The sequence below is a fragment of the Priapulus caudatus genome, unplaced genomic scaffold (genome assembly GCF_000485595.1).
Source record: "Priapulus caudatus unplaced genomic scaffold, Priapulus_caudatus-5.0.1 Scaffold160, whole genome shotgun sequence".
NCBI lineage: Eukaryota > Metazoa > Priapulida > Priapulimorpha > Priapulimorphida > Priapulidae > Priapulus > Priapulus caudatus.
Window position 1 is genome coordinate 69,413 of NW_014577221.1, and position 12,411 is coordinate 81,823.

The window sequence follows — 12,411 nt, forward strand, 5'->3', positions numbered from 1 at the left end:
AAATATTAATATTTATCCATCCACGGCCCAGCGGTTCCCCTAATGGTTTGAGGAGTACGATGCATCTATGCATATATTGTAAGACATTCGAATGATGAGTATGCATTCCCTTGAACGTCGGCTCAATAACTCCTTTTTTAGAAAAACCGCGATCACATGACACTACACTACAGCCTAGTATCCCCCAGTCCTCGAATCCATTCTAACCCTACCTAGCGCTATGTATTGTAAAAACAATATACAACATATTACAAAAATCACTTGCTGCTAATTGTAAATTTATTCAATACATTGACACCATTAATTTCACCAGATGATTTAAATAGACTGGATTAATTATTAAAATGTAATAATCTTAGAGATTAATTACCAATATATTACGAAGGGCCGATTTGACATTCCCACAATCACTGTTATACTGACTCAGAAGAGTATTGTAATAATCTTCGTTAAATAATCCACATTCGCGACAATTCCTTCGTAATATCTTGGTAATTAATCTCTAAGATTATTACATTTTAATAATCAATCCAGTCTATTTAAATCATCTGTCGATCTTTATGCCCTCGTAAGTTTTTTGGTGAAATTAATCGTGTCAATATATTGAATAAATTTACATTGACATTTCCGATTTGACATTCCCACAATCACTGTTATACTGACTCAGAAGAGTATTGTAATAATCTTCGTTAAATAATAACTTATTCTATCGGTTTGTTTATTTGTTTATAGGTACAGCGTATAACTTTGACAAATACGATGAAACTGTGATCGACCTGTATGGGTACTACGACTTGTACTCGATCATGCATTACGACTGCTACTCCTTCTCTAAGAACAACGAACCGACCATCACCGCCAAGAGTGATCCTTCCTGTAACACACCACTGGGACAGCCTTTCGTAGGCGGTGGTTTCAGGCAGTCCGACATTGACAAGCTGAACTCTATGTACAACTGTTAGTAATAACATGCTGGACGCCGATTTGACATTCCCACAATCACTGTTATATATATATACTGACTCAGAAGAGTATTGTAATAATCTTCGTTAAATAATCCACATTCGCGACAATTCCTTCGTAATATCTTGGTAATTAATCTCTAAGATTATTACATTTTAATAATCAATCCAGTCTATTTAAATCATCTGTCGATCGTTATGCCCTCGTAAGTTTTTTGGTGAAATTAATCGTGTCAATATATTGAATAAATTTGCATTGACATTTCTGATTTGACATTCCCACAATCACTGTTATACTGACTCAGAAGAGTATTGTAATAATCTTCGTTAAATAACCCACATTCGCGACAATTCCTTCGTAAAATCTTGGTAATTAATCTCTAAGATTATTACATTTTAATAATATTATTAATCCAGTCTATTTAAATCATCTGTCGATCTTTATGCCCTCGTAAGTTTTTTGGAGAAATTAATGGTGTCAATATATTGAATAAATTTACAATTAGCAGCAAGTGATTTTTGTAATATGTTGTATATTGTTTTTATAATACATAGCGCTAGGTAGGGTTGGAATGGATTCGAGGACTGGGGGATACTAGGCTGTAGTGTAGTGTCATGTGATCGCGGTTTTTCTAAAAACTGAGTTATTGAGCTGACGTTCAAGGGAATGCATACTCATCATTCGAATGTCTCGCAATATATGCATAGATGCATGGTACTCCTCAAATCATTAGGGGAACCGCTGGGCCGTGGATGGATAAATATTAATATTTCCTGGTAACCGTCACTGGTTCCAGCGGCAAACAATATGCTAAAAAATCTCAATCACTTCTAAAATTAAAAAGAAGGATCTGTTTTGAAAATTTAGTGTCGAACGAATCGCGCCAGGTTCAGGCATACGATTTGATCATAAAGGATGACAGGGTTAATCTGTGTTAGACCTAGCTCCTCCCTTAGCCCTTTGTTACCCCGCTACCATTATCTCTATAGCGTAGTGAAGGGCTGTAGAGTCGAGTTACGTGAGACCGTGCGTGACATACGATGACTCCACAAAAGCCACCAGGAATAAAATTGAGATAAAATTCTGGAGGCATATTAAACCCGAGAAACAATAGCCGCACACAGCCGTCACTAAAGTGTCAGATAACCAAAGCGATTCGTTGCCAGCGGAAGTACCTGCGTCGCTGTCAAGACCGCAGCTTCTCATCATATAGATTCGACGTGTCTAGGTCTGGGGAGGAGCCCGCAGCCTTATCGAATAGCGAACGCCTTCTGCAGGATAGCTGCATGCGTGTGCATCTGTTCAAACACAGTTCCGCGTAACGTAACCGTAGCATGAGAACGCTTTACACATTCACTAGAAGTAAGAGGCTGCTACGAGATGGTTAGTCTCTCGGTGTGTGCTTCCTGGTTGCTAGGTTGAAAGGTAAACATTCTGTCTTACATATAGACGACAACGCACGAATTAATACTTACAGCGATAATTAATTTAAACGTGACAATTCATTTCCATTGGCAGCAGTTTATACTGTTTTATATTAGAAGCTTCCCGTAATCGAATTGAAATTATAATACTCCCTCTGAAAACATCATTGCAATGGACGACGTAAATCTTCTTCAACACAAATATTCTTTGATAAATATTTCGGTTGAAACATTCACGGAGAATGGCAAAAACGCGCGACTCGTGTGTTTTTGCGCCAAAAAGTAGGCTTCATCTATTCTCTTCAGACCACGACATCATGGCACATGGTTGGAGAAGGCTCCAGACATCTTATATTTAAAAATGTGTTATCTGGAGACGCGCACTTAATTTCATGGTGATTGAGTTCTGCTGTGAACTCATATTTAACCAGATTAGTTGAATCTAAAATGCTACGAACCAAACAATTAGGATATTAATATGATAGTGATATCTATGGTTCACTTTCCCACCCCATCCTCCATCGCCAATTAGTTCATGTACTTCCGTCTGCGTGATTTTGTATGCGAACGTGCTGCCACTTAGATGACAACCCCTCAGTTATTTATAGCCTCACAATTATAAAGCAGATATTTTATTGCATTTGCGCATGTTTGTTGATGGTTGCTCATTCTGGTATATAGCTCATCAAGTGAGGTTTCGGAAAAAGTAAGGTTTAACAAAAGAAATCATTTGTTGATACAGTAATAATTTTTATTCGATATATCGTCACCATTTGATTCACAATACACAGGAGACCATCAAAATCAACAATTGAATCATATTAACGTTTAGAAGAGATTTCTTCCAAATGCAATCAAATAATGAGGATTATAACGCTTGCACTATAATACCGGGTATATGTAGGCGTGAGTGTCTTCTTACGAGCAGTACATCGCGTTCAGCTTTTCAATATCGGGCTGCCGGAACTCACCTCCGGCCTCACCCAGCGGTGTGTTACAGGAAGGATCATTCTTCATTTCACAAAGATCTGGAGATCGAGATTAGCAGGATGTGGAACACTAAGACGAGAGTTGTGCCAGTGGTGGTTGGAGCCCTTGGCTCTATAAAGAATGGTCTTGAGAAGAACCTCAAGGAACTCCATGGCCACCACCCAGAGCCACCACATTGCCCAAGAAGTGCAAAAAATCGCAATACTGGGAACAGCACATATAATGCGCAAAATTCGGTATTTAATCACTATGTCCCAGGTTAGGACACGGTCAACCCAGAAGCCACCGGCTAATGCCGTGATCCATATTAGAAATAATAATAATAATAATAATAATAATAATAATAGTAATAATTTCAGGCTGCAAGCCCGAGGAAGAGATGTACGTAATGTACGTACGTCTCGAAAGCTCGCTGATTAAAATTAAATACCCTTTACCTATTTTCTTAATTTTTTTTTATCTGCATGGGTGTTCGTGTGTGATTTTACTATATATATATATATATATATTATATATATATATATATATATATATTATATATATTATTATATATATGTTATATATATTGGATAAATAAATATTTATTTATTTATTTATTTATCCAATACATCAAGAGCGAATAAAGAAGGTCCTTCTTAATACGCTCTTGAATACATATATATAACATATATATCATTAATGTAAAAAATAATATAAATATCTAATATAATTATGTTCTTACGATAGTACATACTGAGAACAGATATACATTGTATAATAATATTGTATCTATATTGTATTTATCATTTGTATAATATTCTCAGACTTACATATAGTGCCTTCAGTGGTCTCGCGCAGCCGGCTGAAAGGTGCGATAGGATATGTTTACTAGGCACTTCTAATTTTAACATATATTTTACGATATATTAAAGAATGATGCAAAAACCCTAAAAATGACCCTAACCCTAACCCTAACCCTAAGCCTAACCCTAACCCTAACCATAATTAAATTTAAAATATATGTTAAAATTAGAAGTGCCTAGTAAACATATCCTATCGCACCTTTCAGCCGGCTGCTGGTCTCGCCGGCTCTGCTGATATTAGACTGGTCCTCTTGCCAATAGACTACTTTGAATCTCTCGCTATATAATACAAAGCGAAGCGATGAGTAGCCAGTCTATGTTAATTTAACAGTTGTGAAATAAATCCGCACACCGGAAGCTGTGGTCATCAATAATTCCAATTATTTATTGCCTAGCGTATAAAATCACTGGTTTTATAAGACGTATCTACATCGTGCTAACGTTTGTGTATTGAATTGTTTAGTAATAATATGTCAAGTTACAACAAATAAATATGTACTGTGTTACTACTTTGCGGTGCATTTAGACAGTTCCGGGTGTTGCTGGGCGTCGTGTCAATATCAGAATATCGAAATGGGAGGGTTTATGCGAAATTTCTTACAAAACCAACCGATTATTTATATATTTCTAACCAGACGATCGGCTATGTGTATGTGAGAGTAAGAAGTGTTTCATCCCCGTCGGCATGGGTTGTTGTTTTAGTAAAACCAAAGACAGGAGAGACAAGTATGTGGGAAAGACGGCGTCTTCTGCTAGCGTCACGCACGTAACCACAACGGGTTCTGCGGCTAGTGCCGCACAACCGTTCTCGTATCTTGCCGGCACTTCAAACTTTGTTCCAAGTAACCAGCGAGCTTTACCAGGTATCTTTACCTCGTCGGTGACCCGCCCGCAAGACGTACGCGGGGGTGGCATCGCACAGGAGAGCGTAAGGTCGGGAGCTGGCATCACGGTTTTCGTTGCACTGTACGATTACGAGGCGAGAACAGATGAAGATCTGGGATTCCAGAAAGGAGATCACCTGGAAGTCCTTGATGATACACAGGTAACTAGTAAATACGCAGTATAAGTTTAGTGGGAATTCGCCATGTTCTCGTTTCAACGATTGAAACTATTATGAAGTAGTCATTGGGTGGAGCCAACTGGCATGGGATGCGAATACGATTAAAAGATCTCAGTTAATCATAAATAATGTTTCCCGAACTGCACTGTATCATAACACTAATACTAGCCCATCTGCATGTTGGAGCAATACACTTGTAGTTGTATCTTTAAGTTTAATAGCAAATACCCGGAAATATGCAATTATGAATCGCATACTGTGATACACAGAAGTCAAGGGTCTGAACATTTGCAATATGCCGAGAGCACCCGTCATTGTTTACGCACTCTGCTGATCAGAACTATATGTAAACATGCTGTCACATGCAGCTGATTTATCATTTCTCGTTACTGTTTATATACTTAGTGTTATCTTCTCTGCATTTGTGTAAATTTCAGGGTGACTGGTGGTTAGCTAGGTCGAAAGCAAGTAAGAGAGAAGGATATATTCCATCCAACTACATTGCCAAACTAAAAAGCATTGAAGCTGAGTCGTGAGTATACTAGCACTGTGAGGATTACTGTTATGTACCTAGTTGATTTAATTATTATATTGTACTTTGATTTAATGTAATTCAATCACATGCAAGCATTTGCATGCAAGCGCGTACTCGTGCGCAGACTGACAAACGTACACAGTCATGCACGCACACATGGACATAGACACACACGCACACGCACACGCAGGCACGCACACACGCACACGCCACACATACACCACACACAGCATGCTCACTCACTAACACACGCTCACACACGGACGCACGCATTTACACACACGCACGCACGTATGCTCACACACTGACATGCAGTAACACGCACACAGACACACACACGACACACACACACAACACACACTGCACGCACGCACACACACACACACACACACACACATAATACGCACCGCACACACGCACACACATTCTCTTTACAATTTCTAGACCATGTAAAATATTGTTGGCCTTTTCTTTTCATTTTTATTCTTCTTCTTTTTAGCATGATAAAATATGTTTTGACATATAATATCAACCATAGAGCCTGCTGCAAGTGATTGTTGTATATCTTAACTCTTATAGACAGGTTATTATGTGGAATGTCGCTATCCTTCCCTAATCTGGACTTAAGCCACCTGACTATTATGCGTGTTTTCGGCAGTCTGATTTACTGTCTCAAAGGTCAGCAAGTCTGTGTGTATACAGAACATACTGCATACTCATGCTCTGTACATTGTGTAGGCTGATAGTACCATCGTACGATAGGCTACATGTCGGGCGTTCCTAGCCGGAACTCCCACGTGTAAAGAGTAATGACATTGGCATGCATATTTCTGTACTCTGTCACCCTACCTACACATGTTAATAGCTGTTTATCATATGTGAAACTAAATATTTTCAAATTTCTTACATGGTGATGTTCAGGTTTAATATTATGACAATGATTTCTTAGAGTTTGGTCTTACTGTGAGTGCTACTTGCTGGAGACAGTAGCTTTTACTAGAGTGAGACAGTTGTTATAGTGAGATATTAGTCTCTGTTTGTGTAACCAGTACAGTAATGTTAAAGTACATGGCATTCAGTATTAGCATGCTTACATAGGGTAAACCCACCGCCCACAGTTATATTGCTGTACTGCTTATGTTGCTATTGTAATAAGGCCAAAACAAAATATAGGTGTGGTTACGGTTTCCCGACCGACCCTATTTATTCCCAGCAACCCTAAACATTTTATTCAGTTTAAAAAAATTATTTTTCTTTAATTTAAATTTTTTTAGTTCCTGCTTCAAAAGGCACAACGCACATCCTTCGGACATGGTTCGTAAATAAAATATTTCAAGAAAATAAAATGTTTTCCCTACCTACCTACCCTATTTTTTTTCGTCATGTAACGGTAACCACACATATAATTTGTTTTGGCCCAAGTGTTGCTTAAAGGACTTTTTTATTTTTGGGACTCTTGGGAGTATTGCTATGGGTTGAAATGAGATTTTCTTACATCTTGAAATCTGTTGAATAAGAATAACAGGTGTTTTTTTACAAAATGGGATAGATTCAAGACGAAATCGCTTCATGATAGTTTGTGTTTCCAACTAGATGGTACTTTGGGAAGATCAAGAGAGCAGAGGCAGAGAAGCGGCTATTGATGGCCCCAAACGAGCACAGAGCTTTTTTGATAAGGGATAGCGAAAGCAGGCACAACGATTTCTCACTCTCAGGTACCAGTTTAATCGTGTTTTTAGGCAAACGCCCTACATGTGTATGGTAACCACTGTGTCAGGTTGGGCCATCCTTAAAAAATTATTTGTTTGCTGACCGACCCACGAAAATAGCTGCGACCCAAAAGTTTTTTTTTACATTTTGGGTTCCATATTTTTATTTTATTTTTTTTCATTTTTCATAGTTAAGACTGAAACACAAAGCATGTGTGGCAAACATGAGGACAGACTTAAAATAACTATTATGCCTCACACAAAAAAAGAGACCTACCTACCTACCTACCTACCCACTAAAAAAATCATGGGTCGGGGGACAGCAAACATAGAATTTTTTAAGCATGGCCTTACCAAGAAGTACAATACACGGTAACAATTGAGGCGATATTCTCTAGTTGAGTACAAAATGCTTGACCACTGTGTGGATTATTTCTGCACATGGTACCAAACGCGTATAAGATACTTAATAGATTAATTTTTGTGTGTTTTACTGTTTTAGGGCCAAAGATATAAAATAAAATTAAACTGAATGCATTATTTTTGTGTTATCTGGATCAGGTTAATACTTTTAATAATTGCATGTAAGATTTCTGACGTTATATGTTGAGTCTCACTGTTCTTATCATTTCACTCGCCATTGAGGTCAGGAAATGTTAGTTAGCTTGTCACCACACCTTACATGCTCATGTTTCGCTTCAATGTTAATTGTCGTTTTAACGAGTATACAATATTTAATAATCAACTATCCGGTACGTCTTATAGTGAGAGATGGCGATACGGTCAAGCACTACCGAATACGGCAGCTGGATGAGGGCGGGTACTTCATTGCGAGAAGAATCACTTTTCCGGACCTGCAAGAACTAGTAGCTCACTACAAGTGTGATGCAGATGGCTTGTGTGTCACTCTCAGCAAGCCGTCAGCTAAGGCAAGCCTTCAATGCGCATATCGCATGCTCCCATGTGAATATCTGCGTACAATTATCTGCCATCCTTGCAGGGCAGAATGCTTTCTGCTGTGGGTAGGGAGTCCGGTTTCACAATTAAGGCCAGCAAGCAGTAGTTTTGCTGTCTACAATAGTCAGTTTTCTTCCATTAAATTCATAATAATTGGATCTTACTGTGACCAAACTTACAAGAAATTTCCGATGCAAACGATGGCCAGGTGTTCAGAGTTGTTTTTCCTCAAATCGCGTTGACCCTAAACTACCGTCCATACTGCAAGCGATGTTCAGCTTGGGCTAAGCATGGGTGATTATTATTTACAATGAATAAATCGGGGGAAACAGGGCTATAAGGTCAAACCAGCTCCTTTATAAACAGAGGCAATAGGGCAGTACTGTTGGGGAGGGAGGGAGTAGAGCTGATAGGGGCTTCTCAAGTTTTTACCTGGGTAGGTTAGTTGGCTGCCTGGCAAAAAAATAAATGTCTAGCATTAGCGAGTGAAGATGGCACTCAATATATGCTGTAGTATTACGTATTCACGTGTTTGAGGAAAAACGCCTTCATTTCATGCGAAAGTATTGTGAGATGATCGACATCTTTTGTGTTTTGACCGTACGTTTATGTTTGGCACGATTCTTCACTACAGATTGACATCCCAGTTCCGCGGGGACTGTCGCACAAGACAGGGGATCAGTGGGAGATAGATCGACGTTCCCTGAAGATGGTGCGCAAGCTTGGCCAGGGGCAGTTTGGAGAGGTCTGGGAAGGCCTGTGGAACAACACAACTCCTGTAGCAATCAAAACTCTCAAGCCAGGTATTATTTGTTACTCGCATGAGTCGTGCGGTATGGGATTCCTCTCTACCTGTGACCTAACCCATGTCTGTCAGGTACTTTACCTGTGACCTACCCCATGTCTGTCAGGTATGGTAGCACACAGGCTGTGACCTACCGCGCATGTCTGTCAAGGTACTCTTGCTACGCTGTGACGCTACCGCGCCCCATGTCTGTCAGGGTAGCTCTCTACCTGTGACCTTATCTCCATGTCTGTCAGGTCTCTGTACCTGTTGACCTACCCAGCCCCTATGTCTGCCAGGTACCTCTACGCTTGTGACCTGTACCGCCCAATGCTGTCAGGTAGTCTCTACCAGTGACCTACCCCATGATCTGTCAGGTAACTCTCGTACCGTGACCTACCCATGGTCTGCCAGGTGCTGCTCTACTACCTGTGACGCTACCCCATGTCTGTCAGGTACTTCTACCTGTGACCATACCCCATGTCTGTCAGGTTACTCTCCTACCTAGGAACCATACCCATGTCTGTCAGGTGCGCTCTCTAGCGCTGTGACGCTACCCAGCCGCATGTCTGTCAGGTACTCTGCTACCTGATGAGCCTACCTGCCATTGTCTGTCCAGGATACTTCTCTACCTGTGACCTAACCCCATGTCCTGTCAGTTAGCTCTGCTACCTGTGACCTACCTCGCAGTGTCTGTCAGGTACTCTCTACCTGTGACCTACGCCCATGTCTGTCAGGGTAGCTCTCTACCTGTGACCTACCTCATGTCTTGCAGTAGCGCTCTGTATTCCTGTACCGTTACCCATGTCTTGTCAGTATCTCTACCTGTTGACCTACCCCATGTCTGTCAGGTACTTCTACGCTGTGACCTATACCCATGTCTGTCAGTCTCTCGTACCTGAGACCTACACCCGTCTGTCAGTACTCTTCTACGGTGTGACGCTACCTCGTGTCTGTCAGTCTTTGCTTCTCTGTACGGCTGTGGCCTACCCCATGTCTGTCAAGGTACTCTGCCTACGCTGTGAACTACCCCGCCAATGTCTGTCAGGTACTCTCTACCTGTGTACCTACGGCGCCATGTCCTGTCAAGGTACTGCGCTACCTGTGATCCCTACCCCAATGTCTTGTCAGTTACTTCTCATACCTGTACCTACCCCATGTCTGTCAGGTACTCTCTACCTGTGACCTACCCCATGTCTGTCAGGTGCTCTCTACCTGTGACCTACTCCATGTCTGTCAAGTATGGTAGCACACAGGCTGTGACGCCAAACCCCACTCTTTCCTTCTGTTTGGTCATTTTCTTGAGCATATAGTGGTGTAGTTGCTGTTATGCTCACAATACTGGTCGTTTTAGAGAAGTGTCCTCAAACGAGTGGTTTTTGTTGTGCATATCTACTTGCTTGTGTTTTTATTTTACTGTCCATCAAATACCCTTAGTTACCCAGACACAAATCAGGGAGTCATAAGTAGCACTGTGTGGCTCCTCTAAACGATTACCCTCCTCCACTAATTTCTCCTACACCCACGATCTTTATGGGTCCTCAGCAAATCCTATGCCTAATTTTCCAAAGATGCTAAAAACTTAACCGAAAAATCCAGGTTCTCTTGGTTCCCCCAGTTTGTCAAAGTGACGTGTAATTAACGTCCTGGGGACTGGAACCGGAAGACTTCAACTGCTGCAGTCTTGCGCTAAAATAAAAACTCATAGATCGTAGCGAAGTCAGCAACCAGTGGCAGAAAACAGTTATGATATTTCCTTTCTGCTGGTTAGATGGCAGAACTCTGCGAGTTGCACTGCCGGCGTGCGTAGCTACGACCGTCCTAACACACGTACGTTGCACTGCCGGCATGCGTAGCTACGACCACCCTAACACACGTACGTTGCACTGCCGGCATGCGTAGCTACGACCACCCTAACACACGTACGTTGCACTGCCAGTATGCGTCGCTAAGACCATCCTAACGCTTCACTCGCCGCAGGCACGATGGATCCGAAGGATTTCCTAGCCGAGGCGCAAATCATGAAGAAGCTGTGGCATCCGAAGCTGATCCAGCTGTACGCCGTGTGCACGCTGGAGGAGCCGATCTACATCGTCGCAGAGCTGATGAAGTATGGCAGCCTCCTCGAGTACCTGCAGTGTGAGTATGGCTTCACGTGTGAGTGATGAGAGAGGCTGTAACCCGTAACCCATCAGTGCTAACGTTAACCCACCCATGCAGTGTGAGTATGGCTTCATGTGTGAGCGATGAGAGAGGCTGTAACCCGTAACCCATCAGTGCTAACGTTAACCCACCCATGCAGTGTGAGTATGATGGCTTCATGTGTGAGCGATGAGAGAGGCTGTAACCCGTAACCCATCAGTGCTAACGTTAACCCACCCATGCAGTGTGAGTATGGCTTCATGTGTGAGCGATGAGAGAGGCTGTAACCCGTAACCCATCAGTGCTAACGTTAACCCACCCATGCAGTGTGAGTATGGCTTCATGTGTGAGCGATGAGAGAGGCTGTAACCCGTAACCCATCAGTGCTAACGTTAACCCACCCATGCAGTGTGAGTATGGCTTCATGTGTGAGCGATGAGAGAGGCTGTAACCCGTAACCCATCAGTGCTAACAAGTCTTCGGACTTGAGCAATAATAATGTACGCACTGCTATTAAAAAATAAAATAGGCGAAATTAATGAGTTATATAATAATAATAAATATATATTATATAATAATTATAATAAATTAATAATAATTTAGAAATAAGTAAAATTAATAGAAAAGTTTAATAACTAAGAAATGAATGAGGGTGGATGTAATTTGATCCCGCCCGTGTTTACTGCAGCAACGAGAGGTCACACCATGAAGCTGCCTGACCTGATCGAAATGTCCGCTCAGATCGCGTCCGGGATGGCCTACTCGAATCTCAGAATTACATCCACCGAGATCTCGCTGCACGAAAACATCCTCGTCGGCGACAATAGCCTGGTGAAGATAGCTGACTTCGGTCTGCTCGGCTTATCAAGGTACGCGCGCGCGAAATACCAGCCCGCCCCGCCCCCCCCCCCCCCCCCCCCCCACCCCCCCCGCTCCCCCCGCCCCCCCCCCTCGGCTTTGTTTTGACGAAATAACAGCGGGGAAAGATTGGGGCCGTTCGAG

At 41.7% G+C, this 12,411-nt stretch overlaps 2 protein-coding genes across 2 annotated transcripts in view; both read left to right on the forward strand.

The window, feature by feature from the left end:
- Positions 1-962, forward strand: part of LOC106806425 (zinc metalloproteinase nas-15-like) — a 3,886-nt gene extending 2,924 nt beyond the window's left edge. Inside the window, exon 6 of the mRNA XM_014808353.1 lies at positions 733-962. Coding sequence (XP_014663839.1) covers positions 733-962 — 230 coding nt within the window. The remainder of the gene's footprint in view (positions 1-732) is intronic.
- Positions 963-4,768: 3,806 nt separating this feature from the next.
- The window catches only part of LOC106806435 (tyrosine-protein kinase Src42A-like), a 10,217-nt gene continuing 2,574 nt past the window's right edge, over positions 4,769-12,411 (forward strand). The window contains 9 exon segments of the mRNA XM_014808364.1: positions 4,769-5,264; positions 5,720-5,814; positions 7,411-7,532; positions 8,292-8,455; positions 9,118-9,286; positions 11,248-11,406; positions 12,098-12,169; positions 12,172-12,209; positions 12,211-12,288. Of these exon segments, the coding sequence (XP_014663850.1) occupies positions 4,905-5,264; positions 5,720-5,814; positions 7,411-7,532; positions 8,292-8,455; positions 9,118-9,286; positions 11,248-11,406; positions 12,098-12,169; positions 12,172-12,209; positions 12,211-12,288 (1,257 nt within the window). The 5' untranslated portion in view covers positions 4,769-4,904.